Source organism: Fringilla coelebs (genome assembly GCF_963513975.1).
Source record: "Fringilla coelebs genome assembly, chromosome: 28".
NCBI classification, from domain to species: Eukaryota; Metazoa; Chordata; class Aves; order Passeriformes; family Fringillidae; genus Fringilla; species Fringilla coelebs.
The window spans coordinates 2,813,703-2,833,891 of record NC_140054.1 but is presented as its reverse complement, the minus strand read 5'-3'; the positions used below and the strand labels follow the sequence as shown (position 1 = coordinate 2,833,891).

Below are 20,189 nucleotides of genomic sequence, written 5' to 3'. Positions count from 1 at the left end.
ACTGGCTCATCTTTAGTGTAAACACTAAATGTACAATTTTAGGCTCCTACCATTGTGTTACTCATTTTGAAAATTTAGTTTTTCTCCTGAATTTTTCAATAGCATTATATGCTTTGATACAAAATCATCCTTTGTCTTTTATACAATTCCTGGTTTTTTTATATATATATATATGCACATGTACATGGAGAACCATAAAAATTGCAGAAGAGTTACAAGTGCAGAATAGGCTTTTTGATTGAAGCCATTTCAGTCAGTCTGAAATTGGAACATTTTGCAGTAGGATTAGAGAAGTGAGAGGACATTGGACTTTTAAAATCCCAATGCAAACTTGTCAAAGCAGCAATGACTGAGAGGAGTAGTGTGAAAGTATTAGCATGTAGTGATAGAGATACTGTAATATTACATTGGCTTAATTTTTAGCTAAGACTCTTAATGACTTTTTTTTACATTTTATAGGATTCACATGATGCTTTACTGGAATTTGGGAATAACAACCTCCAAATATTGGTGGATATCACAAGGGAAGGGGTATGGAAAAATCCAGTTCTTCTTAAAATTCTATCCCAGCAACCAGTAGAAACTGAGGAAGGTAAGAGTGTGTTTCTAGAGATGATGTGTGGTTGTTCAGAAATTACTTGGGGCAGTTTTGGTGGGTAAGCAGTGACTTGAAGACAGAAGAGTTGCATTTTAAATTGTATTGTGGGGTAGTATTCATATGTTGCTAAATAATATTTATTATGAAACTGTCTCACTGGCATTTTGAAGGATGTGTCCAATTGTACAACCAGTGCATCTCTGCTTGGACTGTACTATCCATCAGTTTGAATATTTTGAAATTCCATTTTTAAAAAGAATTATTTCTTTTTTGATCATAAAAATACAGAAATTTTTCTTCCTGAGATGCTTTGTTTCTCATAACTTTGTGCTTTTAAATGTTTTCCTGAACTATTCACAGGGAGGAACTGAGTATGTCCATACTTTTCAGAGGCATAAAAGATCCCTGTGGAAGGGCAGTGTGGAGTGTTATTAACTCTAGGTTGGGAAGCACTTTGTGTTTAGACAATGGAAATAAGATCTTGATTCAGAAATTGCTGAGAGGTGAGGAACAGGAGGTTCTATTGTCATTTTCTAGTAAATTCTTTCTTTACTCTGAATTTTTTTCCCATTAGTTGTGCCATTAAGTACTTGTAGGTGTTTATCTGTTTCATTAACAGTGCACTAGACTGCAGTTTATCTCTGGGAGTCTAAAGTTAAAAATAATACAGAAGAGAAGAAGAGTTTAAAATAAAGTCTTAAAAATTATGGAGAAAAAAAAGGTATTTTAAGTTTTCTTCTATAGAAGAATCCTTTGTTCTGGCTTTGGGTAGCCTGTCTTTGAGTTGATGTCATTTTAATAAATAAATAGAAACATGTTACAGTTATTGAGACAATATGTTGCTCCTTGTGCTAAAAAAAGAGCAGCCTTGCTGGACTGCAGTCTTCACTAGCCTTCATGTCAGGTATTAATAGCTTGGCAGAAACATTTGAACTGTTGTGGTTTAAACTCAGCTGGAAGCTGAGTTGTGGTTTAAACTTAGCTGCTCCCTTTCCCCCCACCCCCTCTGGTGAGAGGGAGACAAGGGCTGAGTTGAGATAAGAACAATTTACTTGCAAACAGCAATGAGATAAGAAAATGAACGGTGACAGCAACAATACCAATAACAACAGTTTATAAAAGAAGTGATTACATTCAAAACCACTCCGTGGCCAAAGTGTAGGAGTTTCTCAATCCCCTGCACTGCTGCACTCTGGGGACAGTGGCTGGGCACAAAGTGACCTGGGGGTGCTGCTGGACAGCAGCTGGACATGAGCCAGGAAGGCCCTGGCACCTGGCCTGGCCAGCAGGAGCAGGGAATTGCTTCTGCCCTTGTACTCAGCAGTGCCCCTGGAGTGCTGTGTCCAGTTCTGAGCCTCAGCTCAGGAGGGACATGGTGGTGTTCAGACATGTCCAGAGAAGGGCAGCAAGGCTGGTGGAGGAGGAGTGCCTGATGGAGCTGGGGTTGTGTAACCTGGAGAAAAGGAACCTTTCCACTCTCCTCAGCTACCTGAAGGGAGGGTGTAGTCAGGTGGGGGTTGGCATCTTCTTGACAGACCAACAGGCCACAGTCTTAAGCTGCATCAGGGGAATTGTAGGCTGGACATTTGGAGAACATTCTTCACTGAAAGCGTGATTGGGCACTGGGATGGTCTGCCCAGGAGGGAGTGGAGTGACAGTCCTGGAGGTGTTTAAGAACAGGCTGGATGTGGCACTCAGTGCCATGGTTTAGTTGATGAGGAGGTGTTAGGTCATAGGTTGGACTTGATGATCTCAAAGGGCTTTCCCAATGTAGTTAATTCTGTGGTTTTGTGACATTCATTGGAGCACTTCTGCATTTCTAGGTAGTCTGGAATATTCCACAGGCACAGCTAAACAGTCTGAATGTGACTTGGGAATCCTGTCTTAGACAAATCTGGCAAAAACACATTTCTCAAGAAAAGTGTTAGACATTTTAAGTAAAGGGTACTTCTGAGAAGTTGAATATCTGCCTAAAGTGTTGCTTCTACCACGTGTCTTGTATTTGTGGCAATTTTGGAAACCTTGGTTTGTTTTTTTTCCTTGCTCTATCTGAGAAGCTGGAATTAGTCTCTTGGCCTTGTGTAGGACATGGTTGGAGTTGGTATTAAGCAAGCATCTATCTCTAGATGTCTACTAAATTAACTTAATCATTTGTTACTTTCACAATCATATCAATTAATGCTAATTTCTGTAGCAGATTGCATGTCTCTGATGAGTTACAAGGTTTGTCTTTGTTCTTGTATGATGTTCTGTGCTAGCAGGCTCTGTTTGATAGAAATAGGAGGAATCAAAATGTATTTCCTGCAGGTCCCAGAAGGGATGGCAGTTCTGCTTTTACACTTGGGAGCAGGGGCTGCAGAAGGAGCTCCAGTGCAATGGATTTTCAGTTGCCTTAGTAAAATTGCCATTTTAACCTTCAGTACAACAGCAGCTTCACAAAGTGTCTTTTTCAGTCATCTGAAGCTTAATTTCTTTGAATAGTTTGTATTTCATGCTTTTTGGGGTTTTGTGATGAGTACCTGAAAAACATTCCTAGTTTTTGCTGCTGTGAGCCAGCTGTGAGAGTAGCTCAGTGTGCCTGGCTGTAGCTGTGTTTTGTGAACTGCTGGTTCATGTTAATGGCCATCAGATGCTAACTTAAGTGAACAATCCTGAAGGTGTGTCAGGTTCCTGCTTTTCTTGTTTAGAGTTCTTCATTTTAATTCTGGTTTTTAATGCACTGACTTGGAAAAGGAACTGACATAAAATGTAAATATAGTTTGCCAAATTTGTTCCAGCAAAAGTTTCATAGCAGCATTGCAGTGGGTTCTGCTGCCTCTATGGCTTTAATAAATTGCACTGCCATGTGCTAGCCTGGTGGCTCCTAATTTTTACTGTCAGCTGGCTGAGGATGGTTGCTTGGGGCATTAATATTTGCTTGAGGAAAGGGCTTTAAAAAAATTATTTCAGCTTAGGCCTTTTAGGTGACTAAACAATATGGCCCCCATGAGCATCCTGATGGGGCCATAGCTGATGCTGTTCAACAGTTGTGACATCCCAGGTAGTTCTGTGCCTCAGGCAGTTAGCTTTAGTACTGATTCCAAAACCTCCCCCCCACTTTGGTCTTAACAAACCCTGAACCAAAGAGGTTGGGGTCAGCTTGTGGCTGACTGCAGCAGATGAATGCCAACAACTTGGTATGTCTGTCTTGATGAGAGGACAGCTGGGATAACCATGCAACAACTGCTACTGTATAATAAATACACAGCCCTCAGTGCCAGCTGTGCATACTGAACATACCTTACTGCACATCAGCACCTGTCCTCTTGTCCTGTTCCACAGGGACATTCAGCAGAAATGCCCACCCAAAATGCTGTTTCCCTGCAGTGTTCATCACAGTAACCACAGAGCCTTTTCATGCTCTAGTGCCATCCATGCTTTATAAAGGTTGTATTCATAATATTGTGGTGGAACTTAAATTATCTTTCACTGCAAGTGTTTTGGGTGAGAGAGGAATCTTATTGTTGCTTTTTGGTCCTGGCTTAAGAGAGCTTTAAAGATATTTGTAGAGTTGGAAACTGCACTGCCCTTTTGGCTAAAGGGTTTGGAAGAGGGAAGGGTTGCAGGGTGTCTGTGCTGATTTTTATAGCAAGCTGTTTTAGTCTTGAGAAGTTTGATAGAACACTGTGACAGAGCACATAACAGCAGGAGAGCTAGGAAGAGAAGGAACAAGAAAGTCTGTTCATGGACATGTATGGAAATGTAACAGATTTAGGACTGAGTACAAAATTAGGTTCTCTGAGGGAAAACAACTTTTCTCATTTTGCTGTCTATTCCTCAGTTTTTGTTCCTTTTTCTGGAAAAGAGGAAACTTTCCCTTTAGATAAAAGCTAAGTGCTAGGACAGATGTCTGACTAGTGACTCATTTCTGCATTTTGCTCCTACCATCATCACTTACATCTGCATGACAGAGGAGCTCAGTTTGTCATTTGTCTCCTTTGCAAAGTTCACTACACACTCGTTTAGGTGTGAAAGAATTGGCCTGAGGACACAGACCTGCCACCCCTTGTGGGGGGAGCATGTGCTTACTGACTGCTCTCAGAGACTGCAGCAAGTCCAGACCCTCTTGTGCATTCTGGCAGAGCATCCACCTCCATCAAAGCTTCTCTCATTTGTGCTGGAAGATAAAAGTGTAACTGTTAAACTGAAAGTGTTTCATTTCACTGACTGCAAGTAGTCTTAAAATATTTCCTATGTCTTGACTAGCTGGCTCTGACACTTTAGTAAAACTTCATTTAAGCAGCTGCCAAGTGCATGTCTAGCTGTGTAAACAAGAGGAGTCTAAAGCATTCTTAGAGGAGGTAAAAAGAGTATTTTTTTTTTCTAGTATGTCCTTTATTGCTCTTATGGATCTGAAAAAAAAAAAGTATTCTGTGGGCCAAGAGGTGTAGAAATAGGGACTTAGAGAATTGCTTTGAATTGCTTGTGGGCACTGAAGCCCATTCCTGCTAGGCCCATGAACAGCAGTTCCACTTGAAGAGGTGGTGCTCTGATAGTGGGTAAGCCAGCTTTGTGGGAGCTTTCCCTAACAGTGAGCTCCTGGCCATCTGTTGTGGTAGCATCAAATAACATCAAATATCCATTTTGAAGCACTGTTAGCTTTCCTCGATGAGCATTCAAGCAGTGTCATACAGATGCAATTTTTAAGGAAGAGAGGAGGTTTGTTTCCTAGCAACTGGAGATCTTACTGCAGGCTGCCTCTTGGTCAGGCAGTTCTTTTTGCTTTATCCATTGAACTTCCTTTAATGTGAAGTGTCAGCTGGATCAGGAGTTTAATGCTCAGAGGTTTTTCCTGTGAAAAACAGGAACCATTACCATAGATTTCAATCTTAAAATGATTCTCTAATGGACCACTAAGCTGACTCCTGCAGAATACAAGTAAGGTTCCCTACAGGTATGTGGTATGTACCTGGCACCTGAAATGAGTTTTCTGCTCAGATGCACAGGCTGTGAGTTTTCTGCCAACTAGTGTAGTGTCTGTTAGAACACATTGTTGCTTGTTGGGCAATATTTTAAGTGCAGAAAGCATGAAAACTTTCATGTTATGTGCCATCCTCTCTTTCAGAAATGCACATACCATTGGTCTTTTAACTACTCATCTTGCATAGTAATAATAAGATGCTAACGTAGTGGAAGAGCCATTGAGTAGAAATATTTTCTAAGTTGTTAGTCTAAAGCCAGCATTCTTTTTTGACTAAGCCAGTCTCTTGCAAACACCAGAGGTAACTGGTTGACTACAGCTGCTGCAGAACACCATTCTAGTTTGTGTTTTATCAGATTGTCTCCTGCATTTCCATGATTTCTTGTACAGTTCATCAGCCAGTTTGTTCCTTGGTCCATATGCACTACTGCTGTAGTGTAAGCGTGTGTTGAACCATCTCTCTTAATTCACAAGAGTCTTTTGAATGATGTACAGATCTGGAGACTTGTATCAAGGCTTTGTGAAGATATTTATGTTAAGCTGGAAATAGCACCACAGATATTTTGAAGCATATGATTTCATCGTGGTGGTTTTGCACAGCCTGATTTTTGGTAGTGGGGGTGGGGGCATGGAGGTGGCTTCTGTTAGAAGCTGCTGGAAGCTTCCACCCTGTCCAGCAGAGCCATTCCCTGATGGCTCTGAAGATGGGCATGCTGCTGGCCAAGGCTGGGCCAATTAGAAATGATGGTAAGGCCTCTGTGATAACAGATTTAAGAAGAAAATGAAAACCATGTGGGGGCAATTTGAATTCCAGCTAGAAAAGAGGAGGAGGTGAGAACATGTGAGGGAAACAACATGGAAACACCAAGGTCAGTGGAGAAGGAGGGGGAGGAGGTGCTCCAGGAGCCAGAGCTGAGATTCTTCTACAGGCTGTAGTGAGACCATGGTGAAGCAACTGTGTCCCTGTAATCCGTGAAGTCCCTGGGGAAGGCAGAGACCCACCCACAGCCCCTGGGGATCCACGGGCGATGCAGAGATCCACCCAAAGCCCCTGGGGATCCACGGGGGATGCAGAGATCCACCCCCAGCCCCTGGAGGAGGTGCCCAGGCCAGAGCTGGTGGATGCCTGGAGCAGGCTGTGCTCCAGTGGAGAGGGGGGGCCCTGCTTCCAGGCTGGAGCAGCCTGTCCTTGCAGGACTGCAGCCAGTGTCAGACCAAGGCTTTATCATGTGCATGTACTTTATCAAAGCTTTTGATGCTGTCCCTCACAGCATCCCTGGATTAAATGTCCAGGGCACAGCTTGATAAGTCCATAGTAGGTTGGGTGAGGAGTGAGCTGGTAGGAGTCAGATGCAAAGAGTTGTAGTAAATGAGATTGTCAGGCTGCTGAGCCTGTCTGTGCTGGGGTTTCCTTAATGTCTTCATAAGTTATGTTGCTGTGGAAGTTGAATGTACATGAAATAAATTTGCTGGTGATGCTGTGTTAGGATCTGTGATCTCCTTTGAGAGCAGAGGCCTTATAGAGAGATCCAGAGAGCTGGGCAGACACCAACCATATGAACTTTAACAAGAGTAAGTCATGAATTCTCCACCTGGGACACTGTAATACTGGTCACATGGACACACCAGGAGATGGAGAGCAGCCCTGTGCAAAGAGGTCTGGAGGGTTTGGGTTGATGGCAAGGTGAATGTGAGTGATGTGCCCTGGTTTGGGTTGATGGCAAGGTGAATGTGAGTGATGTGCCCTGGTTTGGGTTGATGGCAAGGTGAGTGTGAGTGATGTGCCCTGGTTTGGGTTGATGGCAGGGTGAATGTGAGTGATGTGCCCTGGCAGCCAGAGGTGCCAGCTGTGTCCTGGGGTGCACCAGGCACAGCCACTCGAGCAGGAGGTGACTGTGCAACTCTTTTCTGTGCTGAGGAGGCTTCACCTTGAGTCCTGCTTTGGGTTGAGCAGTTTTGGGTGCTTCAGTGCAGAAAGGACATCAGGCTGCTGCATTGTGACCAAGGTGAGGGAGGCCTCGGGGCTCCAGCTGAGGTGTCTTGGCTTGTTGAGCCTGGAGAAGAGAATGCTCAAGGGTGACCCCATCAGTCTGCACCTTCCTCAAGAAGGCTCTGGGGAGGAGGGCTGGTCTCCTGTGTCTGGTGACCAGCAGCAGGACAGGAGGACATGGAATGAAGCTGTGTCAGGGTAAGCACAGGTTAGACATAAGGAAAATGTTCTTTACCCCAAAGGTGGTTGGATACTGGGACAAGCTCCCCAGAAAAGTCACAGCACCAAACCTGCCAGAGTTCAGGGAGCATTTGGCCAATGCTCTAAGTCATACAGTTTAATTTGAGGTAGTCCTTTGAGGAGCAGGACTTGAGGGTCCCTTCCAACTGAATTCTGTTTCTATGATAAACACCTGGGAAGAGAATGAAACTAAATCTGTGAGGTATTTAATCTAAATAAGCAAATTTTGCTTGCTATTTGCAAAAATAATCTAAATTTTTACTATTGAATTAGTTCATCAAGTCTCATAATGACTCATAGTATTGCTTGTTTAAGAGCATAAGCCTAGAATGTCTTTAACACAATTCTTCAAAAGTCCCACAAAGATAATATTTCCACCCTCAACTTCATTTTACATATTTTGGCATTACATGGGGTTTTAACAGCTTGGGTGGAAAACTTTGCAGTTGAAAAGCATGTAATGAATGACTTAATTTTTTTTTTTTTTTTGAAATATAAAATTACAGTTGAAAGGTGATGAATCTGAACCTCATTTAAACTGCTGGTATCTGTCTGGTGTGGTCAGTGTCCTTTAGCCATTACTAAAGGACATACATCCATAATGGTGTTGTCTTTTGGGGGGTGGCTGTGTGGGGGTTCTGTTTCTGTACCCAGCATTCTCTTCCTGCAGAGGTGGGGAGAAGAGAGTCCATTGCTGTCACTTGTCACCATGCCCAGTTTCCTAAAAACACAGTCCCTACACAGATTTGTGAAGAAGTGTGAATGCAGTGAGACAATTTCATTTAAGTATCATCTGTAAATTGGTCTGTTCTCAAAGGATTTTTTCTTTTCCTAGCTAATAAATTGATTACACGAGAAGGGCCTTCCTTTCTGCAGATGCGAATCAAACATTTGATGAAGTCAAACTGCATCCCCCAAGCAACTTTCTTGTCAAAATTGTGTGCAGATTCTCCAGAAATTGCAAATGTTTCATCTTTTCGCCAAGCCTACATCACATGTGTGTGTTCAATGCTGCCTAATGAAGACTCCATTAAGGAGGTTAGTAACTTTTTTATTATATATTTATGAAGCATTTTAGAATTTATTCATGTAGTACTAAGAATTGAAGCTGAAGAGTGAAACTGTTGCAGCAGAGTTCCATAAGAGGAATTTTGAAAGATTATTTTGAATGATTAGACAATGTGTGGTCATCCCTTTCCAGGAATTGGATGTGATTGGGCTGGTTAAGTCAGGTGTGGAAGTTAAATTGCTGAGCTCCTACAAATTAAACTACTTCTATCTATACCTATAAGTAATAGCACATATATGCACACTTCTCTAGAGGTATGTAAATACATGTATATTATGTGAATGTCTAACTCTGCTCTTCATAATGACTGCTTGTGGCTGATATCCAAGCTGACACCCTGCTTTGATGCTCTGGGTTGATAACACAGAGATGTTTCTGTTCTTGCTGAGCAGTGCTCACACAGAGCAAAGGAGGCTGGAAGGAGACACAGCCAGGACAGGTGACCCCAGCTGACCAAAGGATATTCCAGACCATGACATCATGCTCATTCCATACAGTGAGGGGAAGGAGGAGGAAGGGGAGTGTGTTGAGAGATGGAATTCGTCCTTTCAAATCTCCATTATGCACAATTGTGCCTTGCCCTCCTGGAGGTGCCTGCCCATGGCTAGCAGTGAATTAATTCCTGGTTTTGCTTTGCTTTTGTGCATGGCTTTTGCTTTACCTATTATATTGTCTTTACCTCTACCTACAGGTTTTCTCTCTTTTTCCCTTCCACTTCTGTCCCTGGTACTGCTGGTAGGGGAGCTGAGCAAGCAGCTATGAGGGACCTGGGTCCAGCTAGGGTTAAACCATGACAAGTAGACAAATCCCAAGGAACTTGTGGAATATCTACTTAAAGTAGAACATATCTGTGTATCAAACCAGAGTATCAGCTTGGATATAAGCCACAAACAGTAATTATGAAGAACATTTACTACTAAGACAACATTAGGTTTTAATACATTTTTTCACTGGATCTATTCTGCTTCACAGAACAGACTGTGTTCTAGCAATATGTACTTTAAACAGCTGTTGATATTATAAACATTTCAAACTTTTTGCTCATCATGAATAACAATGACAGAGAACAAACAACAGGAAGTTAAACTGAGTTTTGCAGACATGTCTTTCAGCAGGAAGAGCAGAAGCAGGGATATTAACCCAGTTTCCCATTCAGGCTTGACACTGGAGTTCATTCAGCAATGCCAGCATTTTCTAGGGTCCACTGACTTTTGATGTTCAGCTTGAGACCCAGAACTGACCTCTTGCAGCAGACATTTCCAGAGCAATTCACAAGCTGCAAGGCCTTGCAGATGTGTCAGTTTTGCATTTGATAAAGTAAAATACAGCAGATTTTGGGGGAGGGGAAGGAAGGAGAGAGTTGTCACAGATTCACCCCTGGCAAGAGAGAAACCCCAGAAAATGATTTAGGTGCCAGTGCTTTGATATTTAAGGGAACAGACCCTAGCTGGACCCAGGTCCCTCATAGCTGCTTGCTCAGCTCCCCTACCAGCGGTACCAGGGACAGAAGTGGAAGGGTAAAAGAGAGAAAACCTGTAGGCAGAGGTAAAGACAATATAATAGGTGAAGCAAAAGCCATGCACAAAAGCAAAGCAAAACCAGGAATTAATTCACTGCTAGCCATGGGCAGGCACCTCCAGGAGGGCAAGGCACAATTGTGCATAATGGAGATTTGAGAAGACAAATTCCATCTCTCAACACACTCCCCTTCCTCCTCCTTCCCCTCACTGTATGGAATGAGCATGATGTCATGGTCTGGAATATCCTTTGGTCAGCTGGGGTCACCTGTCCTGGCTGTGTCTCCTTTCAGCCTCCTTTGCTCTGTGTGAGCACTGCTCAGCAAGAACAGAAACATCTCTGTGTTATCAACCCAGTGCCCAGCAGAAATCCCAAACACAGCCCCATACCAGCCAGGAAAAAAACTATCTCTACCCCAGGCAAAATCAGCACACTACTCTAAACACTTCTGTTTCTGTCATCATGCTTTGAAATGTGGTTGTTCAGAATCGGCACCTAGGGATGAGGAGAACAAGAGCCCAGCTTTTTCACAACTTTTGATCTTTTTGGAGCTGTGTTCTAATTTTCAACAGTAGCCCAAGAATCCCTGTGAGTGCAGAGACACAGAATGGGAAGTTATAGATTGATGGCTGCCTGCATGCAAGTATTTAGCTAAGCTGCCCAAAGTGGAAGGTTATCCCAAAGAAAACTGATATTGAGAAGGGCTCAGAACTAACAGGTGAACTTCTCACACCATTTTGTAGCTGAAAGGTGTGGCATGATCTCTGGGTACAGGAGATGTAACATTTTGTTTGTGAGACTTTGATATAGTAAACGTGCATTTCTTTTGTAAACATACTGAGAATAAAGTGCCTTTTCTTTTTCATTCTCTTTTGCTTTAAGATTGCAAAGGTGGATTGCAAAGAGGTACTAGACATCATATGTAATCTGGAATCTGAGGGACAAGAAAATACTGCATTTATTCTTTGTACAACATATCTTACCCATCAGCTTCAAACAGCAAATGTGTATTGCTCTTGGTAAGTATAAGCTGCTTCTGCTAACTGTTCCTCTCTAGCTAGAATTGAGTGAATATAGCACAAAACTATGTAGAGAAGGTGGATTTTTCCTTTAATTGAGAAGTGCATCAGACTGAAACTCTTCCTAGATAATTACTTATTTTGTCACAAGTTGCTATGCTAATAGAGCAGTTAGGCAAAAGCATTGTTTGAACAATTTAAAACTGAAACAGCACTCACACTGTTGGCATGAACACCAGTCCTTCTGTGGGGTGATAGATCTGTCAGTGGTGGTGGGTCAGTGCTCTGAGGGTTGCTATTAAACCTCTAGCTTTGTGGTTCCACAAAGTATGTTGTCAGGCTGTTCTTCCCTTGGGAATTCTTGGCCCCATGAAAGTCTGGTGCATTTTTTTTAACCATTCCACAGAGATATGTCAGTATTAGGAATGAGCAGAAGCAACACTCTGTTGCTTCTCTCCACTTCCCCTCCAAGATTATATTTTTATATATTTCTATAACTCCAAGAATTTTCAAGTTCCAGCTACCTTCCCTGGACATGAGATGGGAGAATGAAGTCTTCTGTCTACTGGTGATGCTGACATTGTGGAGATGTATAAATTGAAGGTCTGGTAGTGTACCTAGCAGTCCTTGTACAGCTGCTTGCTTATTGGAAGAGAAGTGGCAGCTTTGTGTTATGATTCATCTTACCCATTTTAAATTTCTGTGTGAGAGGTAAAGGCTCTGGAAGTGTGGGACTGGGGTTTTTTTTTGTCTAGAAAGGATGTCTGCAGCTGTAGATGTGTGCATTGAGATGAATCCCAGTGCCAGTGTCTTTCCCCTGTAAGGATCAGGAGATATGCTGGGGTTTGATCTGGTGCTGGAGTGGAGCACAGGAACAGCTCTCTGCAGTGTCACTTGGAGATCAGGACCTAATTGAGTGTGTGCTGTCCTTGAATAACACCTACATTTTTTCTTGGCATCAGCTCTGAACTGACACACTGTGACTGCACAGATTGTGTGTGTTTGCAATGTTCTTACATTCTTCAACTCTTCACAGGGAACTGACACTTTTCTGGAGCAAACTGCAGAGAAGAATAGATCCTTCCTTAGATTCCTTTTTGGAGAGATGTCGTCAGTTTGGCATCATTGCCAAGACACTACAGCATCTATTTTTCTTGATAAGAGTCATACAATCTGAAGTAAGTAACAGTCCTGAGTCTTTGGACACAACTAGAGCTGTCTACATGATTTTATTGTTTTCTTAATTCTATTGAACTGAAAAAAAATAGAGTTTATTTCATTATTCATACTTTCTGATTTCTGCCCAAGAAGATACTAATAAAAATCTTCTGTTTTCTTTAAACAGGCAGAGGAAGCAGGACTTGCTGTGTCTGTGTTGTTGTGTGTGAGAGCCCTTCAGATCAGGTCCAACGGAAGCGATGAAATGAAGACATCAGTGTGCAAAACAATTGCTTGCCTTTTACCAGAAGACCTTGAAGTCAGAAGAGCCTGTCAGCTCACAGAATTCTTACTTGAGCCAACTTTGGGTGGATTTAATGCCTTGGAAGAGCTCTATATGCAGCCAGACCAAAAATTTGATGAAGAAAACGCATTGGTTCCAAATTCACTCCGCTGTGAACTGCTGTTAGCTTTGAAAGCATATTGGCCATTTGATCCTGAATTTTGGGACTGGAAGACTTTGAAGAGGCATTGTCTTAAACTATTAGGGAAGGCAGCTTCTGATTCCGAGGATGATGCAGGTTGTCACATGTCACTCAATGAAACCGACATGTTAGAAACTTTCTTTAGTGACTATGATGAGACAAAAGAACACAAATATTATGATGGGAAAGACACAATGAGCCACCCTAAGGAAAAAGCAAGAGTAAAAAAACCAATTGGTTCTTCAGAAAGATATCAGAGATGGCTTCAGTACAAGTTTTTTTGTGTGCTCTGCAAAAGGGAGTGTATAGAGGCCAGAATACTGCATCATTCTAAGATGCACATGGAAGATGGTATTTATACATGTCCTGTTTGCACAAAAAAATTCAAGAGAAAGGAATTTTTTGTACCACATGTAATGGAACATGTTAAAATGCCACCTAGCAGAACACACAGACCTAAAAAGAAAATAATTTTGAAAAAAGAGAGATCACCACAAAAGGCAACAGCTTCCAGCAGCCCACCCCCAGTGTTTCCAGAAAGGTCACACCAGACCCAGCTCCCTGAAAGCTTTGATGATGACACAGAGGAATATGTCACGTTCAGCCAACTGGAAAATTGCCAGCTGCAAGACAGAGACATCTACCCCTGTCCTGGGACAGATTGTTCTAGAGTGTTTAAACAGTTTAAGTACTTAAGTGTACATCTGAAAGCTGAACATCAAAACAACGACGAGAATGCGAAACACTACTTGGACATGAAGAACAGGAGGGAGAAGTGCGCGTTCTGCCGCCGCCACTTCATGACCTCCTTCCACCTGCGGGAGCACGAGCGCGTGCACTGCGGGCCCCAGCCCTACATGTGCGTGTCCATGGACTGCTACGCCAGGTTCGGCTCGGTCAATGAGCTGCTCAACCACAAACAAACCCACGATGATCTTCGCTATAAATGTGAGCTCAATGGCTGTAATATTGTTTTCAGTGACTTAGGGCAGCTTTACCATCACGAGGCGCAGCACTTCAGGGATGCCTCGTACACTTGCAACTACTTTGGTTGCAAGAAGTTTTATTATTCAAAGACTGAATTTCAAAATCACCTTGCAGCGCATGATATTAAAGTGTCAAATGGGGAAGGGAAGCAAACGCTGAACCTTGAAGGGTTGGTTTCAGAAGAAAAATCCGGTTATCTTCCAGAGTCTCAGCTGCTTGAACAATCTGAAAATTCCAATCTGAACGATAACTCGGATCCCTCAGGCTCTCAGGAAATTCCACAGGTGAAGGAAGAATCTCTCTCTGACAGTGAAGATCTCAACAGTGAAAGTAATTGCAGCCTGCATTGTGGGAAGCACAGGGCAGATGCTGCAGCAAGCCAAGGTCAGACATCTCCACGGCTGCTTGGAACAGTGGCTCACGACCAGTCAGTTCCAGGTTTTGTCGTGTCCCAGGAAGGAGTATTTCATCCAGCAAATATGAAACAACAGTGTTCCAATGTGGCAGTTTGCTTTGATGAAAAAAATCTTTCCTGTGGTTTTGAAGGCTGCTGTTCCACCCACAAAAATTCCAGAAGTATGCAAAAACACCTTCGAAGGGTCCATCCATACAACTTTAAAGGTAAAAGAAATATGGAAATGAAAACGAAATACTTTCTCGATCTGTTGAATGATGCACAGGACAGTAAATCCCCTACAGATATGAGTCCAGAGTTAGGTCATAATTCTGATACAAATGCTGACTCTCCAGAAAGTGTGTGTTGTGCTGTAGATGCTAAAGGAAGCAGTGGCCTGAGGGATGAAACTTGTCCTTCTTCCCCAGAAACATCTTTTTATGACAGCTCTAAAGAGCTAGATATTGAAGATAACATGTTGGAACTAATGTTAGGCTTGAAACATCTAAGCTTAAAAAATAACATTCAGAATTCTTCAAGACAGAAATCTTTTCTGGGCTATTCATCTAGGGATGCCAAGTGCCCTGAGTCAGTTGATGAAGCTACCTCAAAATTTCACCTTCAAGAGCAAGAAGATAATTTACCCAGCCAGTACCTTACTCAACTGGCAGCTAAACCATTTTTCTGTGAATGTCACGGTTGTACATGTGAGTTTGTGACCAGAGAAGCTCTCTTAATGCATTATGTTAAAAAGCATAACTATTCAAAGGAAATGGTTCTTCAGCTAAATATGTTCCAGCATCGGTATTCACCATTTAAGTGTCATATTTGCCAAAGATCTTTTACAAGAAAAACACATCTTCGAATTCACTACAGAAACAAGCATCAAATTGGCTGTCAGAGGGTGGCTCACAAGGTGTGTCCTAGTGAAAAATTTGATCATGTAGGTTTATGTACAGAGGACATGCATAAGAATAGCACTGTTCCAGTGCCTGCCTGTGCAAACAGCGTTGGGTTCTCTGGACATTCGGACTCTGAACAGCTGTGTCACCCAAAAAAGGAAGACTGCTGTTCTGAGACTGATTTGGAGTCCAATGAAGAGACAGACAATGATGTAACAAGAAAAACATCTAACATAACTTCTCTGGACAGTCATAGGGAAGAACTGGAAGCAAGACAGGGAAGAGGAAGCAAAAGAACAGTTGCTAAAGGAAACTTATGTTACATATTGCATAAGTACCACAAACCATTTCATTGTATACATAAAAGCTGCAACTCAGCATTCACAAACCAGAAAGGTTTGATTCGCCATTACAGAACTGTTCACCAGTATAATAAGGAACAGCTCTGCTTAGAAAAAGACAAAGCAAGAACAAAAAGGGAACTTGTCAAATGTAAAAAAATATTTGCATGCAAACACAAAGAGTGTGGTAAGCGTTTTCTGTGTTCTAAAGCTCTTGCTAAACATTGTAGTGACTTCCACAACGAAATCTTAGAGGATCAAAAACTGCTTTCTGAAGCTGAGTCTGCCAGGTTTGCTTGTAACCAAGCGCACTGCCATGCTGTATTTTATACATTTAATAAGCTTAAACAGCACCTAATAGAGGAACATGCCAATGAAGAAAAATTAAACAAAGATTTTGAAATCCATTGTGACCTTAATGGCTGCAATCGAATTTTCACAAATTACAGTCACTATTCTCAACATGTATATTTCAGACACAGTGAATATTATGATAGTCTCTTTGGCAATCCCAAAGAGGAGGAAGATGATGAAGATAAAGATAAAAATGAGCAAAATTGTTTGAAAGACAGCTTTGGCACAAGCAAGCAGAATGGAAAGCAATTAAAAGAAAAAGCTAAAAGAATTAGCAGAAGCAGGGAAAAGCATTTGCTAAATTTCAAAACAAAAGAGGAAGCCCTACAAATGTGCAAAGAGAAGTCTAACCAGACCCAGTACCCCTGCATGGTGCAGGGGTGCCTGTCTGTTGTCAAACTGGAAAGCAGCATAGTGAGGCACTACAAGCGCACACACCAGATGACCAACATGTACATCGAGCAGCGCCTTCAGAAACTCGTTCTTTGTGTCAAATGTGGCATCATGATTGAAAAACAGTCTTGCTCTGACACAGCTTCAGACTTAGATACAAAAGGTGTAGAAGTTAACGAGGATAAATCAGCTAATTCTGAGCCTGTGCAGGAAAGTGACAAACCCCTTGTTCCAAACCCTGCATGTGATCCTCCAGATGAGGGTAATGAAGACCAAAAACAATGTTCACCGAGTAGTGTGAATTGTGATGCCAGTGCCTTTGTGTATTCAGGCACTTTAAAATATAACCACAGTTCGAAGAACACCTGTTTTGAAGAGCCTAACACCAGGGAGACAACTGTGTGTAAAACTGAAGATCTTTCTGGAAGCAGTGAAAGAGAGAATAGCTCTTCTTTGTCCAGTTTACAATTAGATTTGCCAAGAGAGAAAGACCCAGAAGGATGTCAACATAATGCTGTTAATCAGAATGCAAAAAGAAATGTACTTTGTGCTACAAAAGACAAATTTCAAAAGCCTCCCGTGTCCAAACCATTTGATTTAAAGACATATAAACCAATGGGATTTGAGTCTTCATTTTTAAAATTTATTCAGGAGAGTGAGGGAAAAGATGATGATGATGATGATGATTGTGATGAGGTCGTAGAATGGGAGTCTCCTGAGCAGTTGCCAGTAGATGAAATGTTGCAGAAAGAGGGAGACAGTCAAGGGAATACAGCAGTAAGCAACTTTGTAAGTGATGAAAATGTAATCATAACCCCAAATAATGCTGGGCAGCTAACAGAGATCCAGCCCTTGCTGTCAGAGTCCTCATCTGCCCCTTCCTTAGAAAATCTGAGGGCAATCTTGGACAAGGCCCTAACGGACTGTGGAGACCTTGCCTTAAAACAGCTGCATTACTTACGACCAGTAGTAGTTCTTGAAAGATCCAAGTTTTCCACACCTCTCATAGATTTATTTCCAACAAAAAAGGCAGATGAGCTGTGTGTAGGAAGTACATAAGTAGCTTTGCTTAGAGCAGATAGCCTCCACTACTGCTGTACGGGGAGAACTTCAAATTAGAACAGTAATTGTTACAGTACACACTTTTTAGGTTAGTTTTGACTGTTTAATTCCATGAATGTATAATATCTGTCAAAAGTAATGGCCAAGTTAATTTAGCTCCCCATTTTTTTCAATGGACAATGCTGATTTTGGTGCTATTTAACACATCAGAATACTGGGGGCTTCCTCTTGAAGAGTAAATGTGCATGATTGTATATGGAAAAAGTACTGGGGTACCAGGGTTTGGGGGGCGATGGAGTTATTACTTGACTTGAATGTGCACCCCAGGGTGCTTTGTGTAACATATTGTACACTACAGCATCTTATATTTTTTGAGTTATGAGTTTCAATAAATTACAGTTTTTCACCCATTTGTTTACTGTACAGTAAATCTTTAATGTGCTTTACTTGTAATTGAGTTTGGGACCATTCTGAGTGCATTGGACAGTGTTGCTTAAGTTTTATGCATTTGTAGATAATTTATCAGACTGATCAAATAGATACAGAAAAGTAAAGTATTACATTTTATTTTACAACATTCTCTGTGCTTTTTTCAGACTTGAAAGAACTATAATTAGTACAGGCTTACTAATTACACTTCTGCATGAGAAAGTCCTTGTTCCTTTAAAGGCAGAGGGTGTTTTCTGAGACTGTCTGGCACCACCTGAGTGTGTGATGAGTGTTGTTGCCAGACTTCCAAGCAGGTTGTGTCACATGAAAGTACCAGTATACATCTAGAGTTCCTTGGTCAGCTTTTTGGACAATGAATGAAACCTGGCTGGAAGATTCAACAGAAGAGTCAGCTAATATTTTAAGCTCTGTTTCTTGCTCTGTATCACCTTTCTTACCATCACAAGGCCCAGAATCACTATCCCCTACAGGGGGTATTTCCCCATCTCCATGAGGATTCTAATGAGCAAGCAGCAATCACAGCTTCTGACTGAGGGCTTGGGTGTTGTTGGGGCTTCTGGGGTTTTATACTGTGATCTGAAAAGCAGCAGTGGAAAGGAAATAGAAAAAACTTCAGGAAATGTTTAAAACAGAGCATGAGTATTGGTTGGGTGCAGGAATGATGGCAGCTATCAAACTGTCCAGTGAACTGTGCTATGGCCAAAATGAGGCAGAAATGGCATCTTTGTACTGCATTTAAGAAAATAAAGTTATTTGGGCATCCCTAAAAGTTAGGTTAAAAATTATACACCAATCAAGAGAAGTGTAGCTTACTGCCTAGCCTTTAATGTAATTTCCTCTTTAAACTGTAAGCTTCTTTTAATGAAAGAAATATGGTGCATCAATCTTCTCACAAAGTTCTAAAAATGGAAGTAAGCTGTGTCAAAAGGTTAAATACTGCAACATCATCAGACAGCCTTCAATGTTTTCCAAAGTAATCATGAAGTACCTTTTAATTTCAAGTTTGAGTCATGTTTTAACATACTTGAATCTTCAAGACTGTCAGTGTATTTCAGTTTTTGAACTCCTTCATCTACAAAATGCACTACTGTCTCCTTGAGCTAATAGGTGTCACACCATCAAAAACATACAGCTTGAACCTACATCTTTATCCCAATTTCTTCTTGGGCTTTTTTATCTAATTGCCTAGCACACATGGGTATCAGAGAAGGAACCCACAAAAGGGTAAAGGTTTAAAGAGTTTTTACTGTCTTATTTCTGTTTTCATGCCATGAGGTAGGCCATCATTTTCCCTCACAAGTGCTACCAGAATTTGTCTTACAAATGAGGTAACATGTCCAGCTTCTTGCTTTCAAGCATACAGTTCTGCAGTAAAGGAACACCATTGCATTGGCTTTCAACAAAAAAATTCTTAATGTGAAGAGCAGACACCTCAGAGAACACAGTTCATAGGGAATGATGCTTCCATTTTTTAAATTGTTGTCTTGAAGTGTGTGGATTTTATAGGACAAAAACATGTTGTGGGCTGCCCTGCCATGTTCCCATGGGTAGTAAAAACCTGTAAATACTCTAAATCTCTAAAATGTTTTAGACAAATTCTAACGAGGCTTTATATGCGTTATCGTGTGTGGTCTAAGTAACTTATACTGAAGAAATATAATTTAAACACCTGCCCAGATCCTCGCCATGCTGCCCTCCACACGCACTTCACTGGGGTGACCGAACCGTGCCGGGCAGAGCTGAGCCCGAGCCCGCCGCACCGGGGGTGCCCTCACGGAGCCCGGAGCAGCCGAACCTCGCGGAGCCCAGCCCGGAGCCCACCATGGAGCCCTCATGGAGCCCAGCCCGGAGCCCTCCGCAGCCGCACCTCGCGGAGCCCAGCCCGGAGCCCAGCCCGGAGCCCACCATGGAGCCCCTCACGGAGCCCAGCCCTGAGCCCAGCCCGGAGCCCACCATGGAGCCCCTCACGGAGCCCAGCCCGGAGCCCACCATGGAGCCCTCACGGAGCCCAGCCCGGAGCCCGCTGCGATCCCCCCTCACAGAGCCCACCCGGAGCCCACCATGGAGCCCTCACGAAGCCCAGCCCGGAGCCCGCCGCAGCCGCACCTCGCGGAGCCCAGCCCGCAGCCCACCATGGAGCCCCTCACGGAGCCCACCTCTAGCCCGCCGCGGCCGCCCTCACGGAGCCCAGCCCGGAGCCCGCCTCGGCCGCCCCGCCCCGCCCCGCCCCCGGTTCCTCCGGCCGCCAGGCGGCGCCGCAGCGTGTGGC

The 20,189-nt window shown here is 42.7% G+C and overlaps 1 protein-coding gene across 1 annotated transcript in view; it reads left to right on the top strand.

The window, feature by feature from the left end:
• RLF (RLF zinc finger) overlaps window positions 1–17,928 on the top strand; it is a gene marked incomplete at its 5' end in the record, with an annotated part of 37,978 nt that extends 20,050 nt beyond the window's left edge. The window contains 5 exons of the mRNA XM_084222747.1: window positions 460–592; window positions 8,624–8,826; window positions 11,258–11,394; window positions 12,431–12,572; window positions 12,740–17,928. Coding sequence (XP_084078873.1) covers window positions 460–592; window positions 8,624–8,826; window positions 11,258–11,394; window positions 12,431–12,572; window positions 12,740–17,467 — 5,343 coding nt within the window. The 3' untranslated portion in view covers window positions 17,468–17,928. The remainder of the gene's footprint in view (window positions 1–459; window positions 593–8,623; window positions 8,827–11,257; window positions 11,395–12,430; window positions 12,573–12,739) is intronic.
• Between the last annotated feature and the right edge of the window lie 2,261 nt (window positions 17,929–20,189).